Consider the following 1,023-nt stretch of genomic DNA (forward strand, 5'->3'; position numbering starts at 1 on the left):
TTCAATTTATCATCTGTGGAGGCAAGTTATACAAAAGAGGTCATCTGGGAATGCATAAGCTATGTGTTGAGGAAGAGGAATCAAAGCGCCTTATGGAGGCCATTCACGGGGGAGAGTGTGGGGCTCACATGAATGGTATGATGCTAGCCCGAAAAATCCTTAGACAAGGCTACTACTGGTCAACCATGGAGGATGATTGTATTAGTTTTGTACGATGATGCCATAAATGTTAGATCCATGCTAATCGCATGAGCATCCCATTGTCGAAGCTCTACAACATGACTTCACCTTGGCCATTTTCTATTTGGGGAATAGATATTATCGGCGCAGTCACGCCAAAAGGGTCAAATGGGCATGAATTTATTTTGGTAACGATCGATTGCTTCTCTAAGTGGGTAGAGACCCAATCCTACTCTGTGCTAAAGGCATCACATGTGTTGTTCTTGATGTTGTTCATCAAGAACAACATCATCTGCCAGTATGGGATTTCGAATGAGATCATATCAGATAACGGCTCAGACTTCAAGAAAGAGGTGCTGGATTTGCTTGAGAAGTATAATGTGGCTTTTCACAAGTCATCGACTTACACGCCGCAGACTAATGGAGCCGTTGAGGTTGCAAACAAGAACATGAAGCGCATTTTACAAAAGATGGTGGAGACTTACAGGGATTGGCCAGAAAAACTGTCGTTCACACTTTAGGGCTATAGAACCTCGATTCAGACATCTACAGGGGCAACCCCCTATTCCCTTGTGTATGGCATGGAAGCTGTTCTGCCAATCGAAATTGAAGGACCATCATTGCAGGTTTTGGCTGAGTGTCAGATAGCAGAAGTAGACTGGCAACAGAATAGATTTGAGGAGTTGATGTTGTTTGATGAGAGAAGGCTGAAGGCCTTGTATCATGTTCCGGGTTACCAGCTCAGAATTGCTAGGGCTTTTAACAAGAAGGTTAAGTCTAGGAATCTCAAGGAAGGATATCTGGTGCTCAAAGACAACTGAGTCCCTATTCACTATCCTAGGG

The 1,023-nt window shown here is 43.8% G+C and overlaps 1 protein-coding gene across 1 annotated transcript; it reads left to right on the forward strand.

The window, feature by feature from the left end:
• The first annotated feature begins 248 nt into the window (after positions 1–248).
• LOC145793434 (uncharacterized) lies at positions 249–701 on the forward strand. Its single transcript, XM_082876260.1, has one exon. It carries the CDS (start codon positions 249–251, stop codon positions 699–701), a length of 453 nt encoding a protein of 150 aa, XP_082732386.1.
• The last annotated feature ends 322 nt before the right edge of the window (positions 702–1,023 follow it).

Source organism: Camellia sinensis, chromosome 6, assembly GCF_055761805.1.
Source record: "Camellia sinensis isolate YWXY chromosome 6, ASM5576180v1, whole genome shotgun sequence".
Lineage (NCBI taxonomy): Eukaryota > Viridiplantae > Streptophyta > Magnoliopsida > Ericales > Theaceae > Camellia > Camellia sinensis.

Excerpts from the sequence above, each read along its gene's own strand:
- LOC145793434 (XM_082876260.1), top strand. The coding sequence starts at position 249 with ATGAGCATCCCATTGTCGAAGCTCTACAACATGACTTCACCTTGGCCA.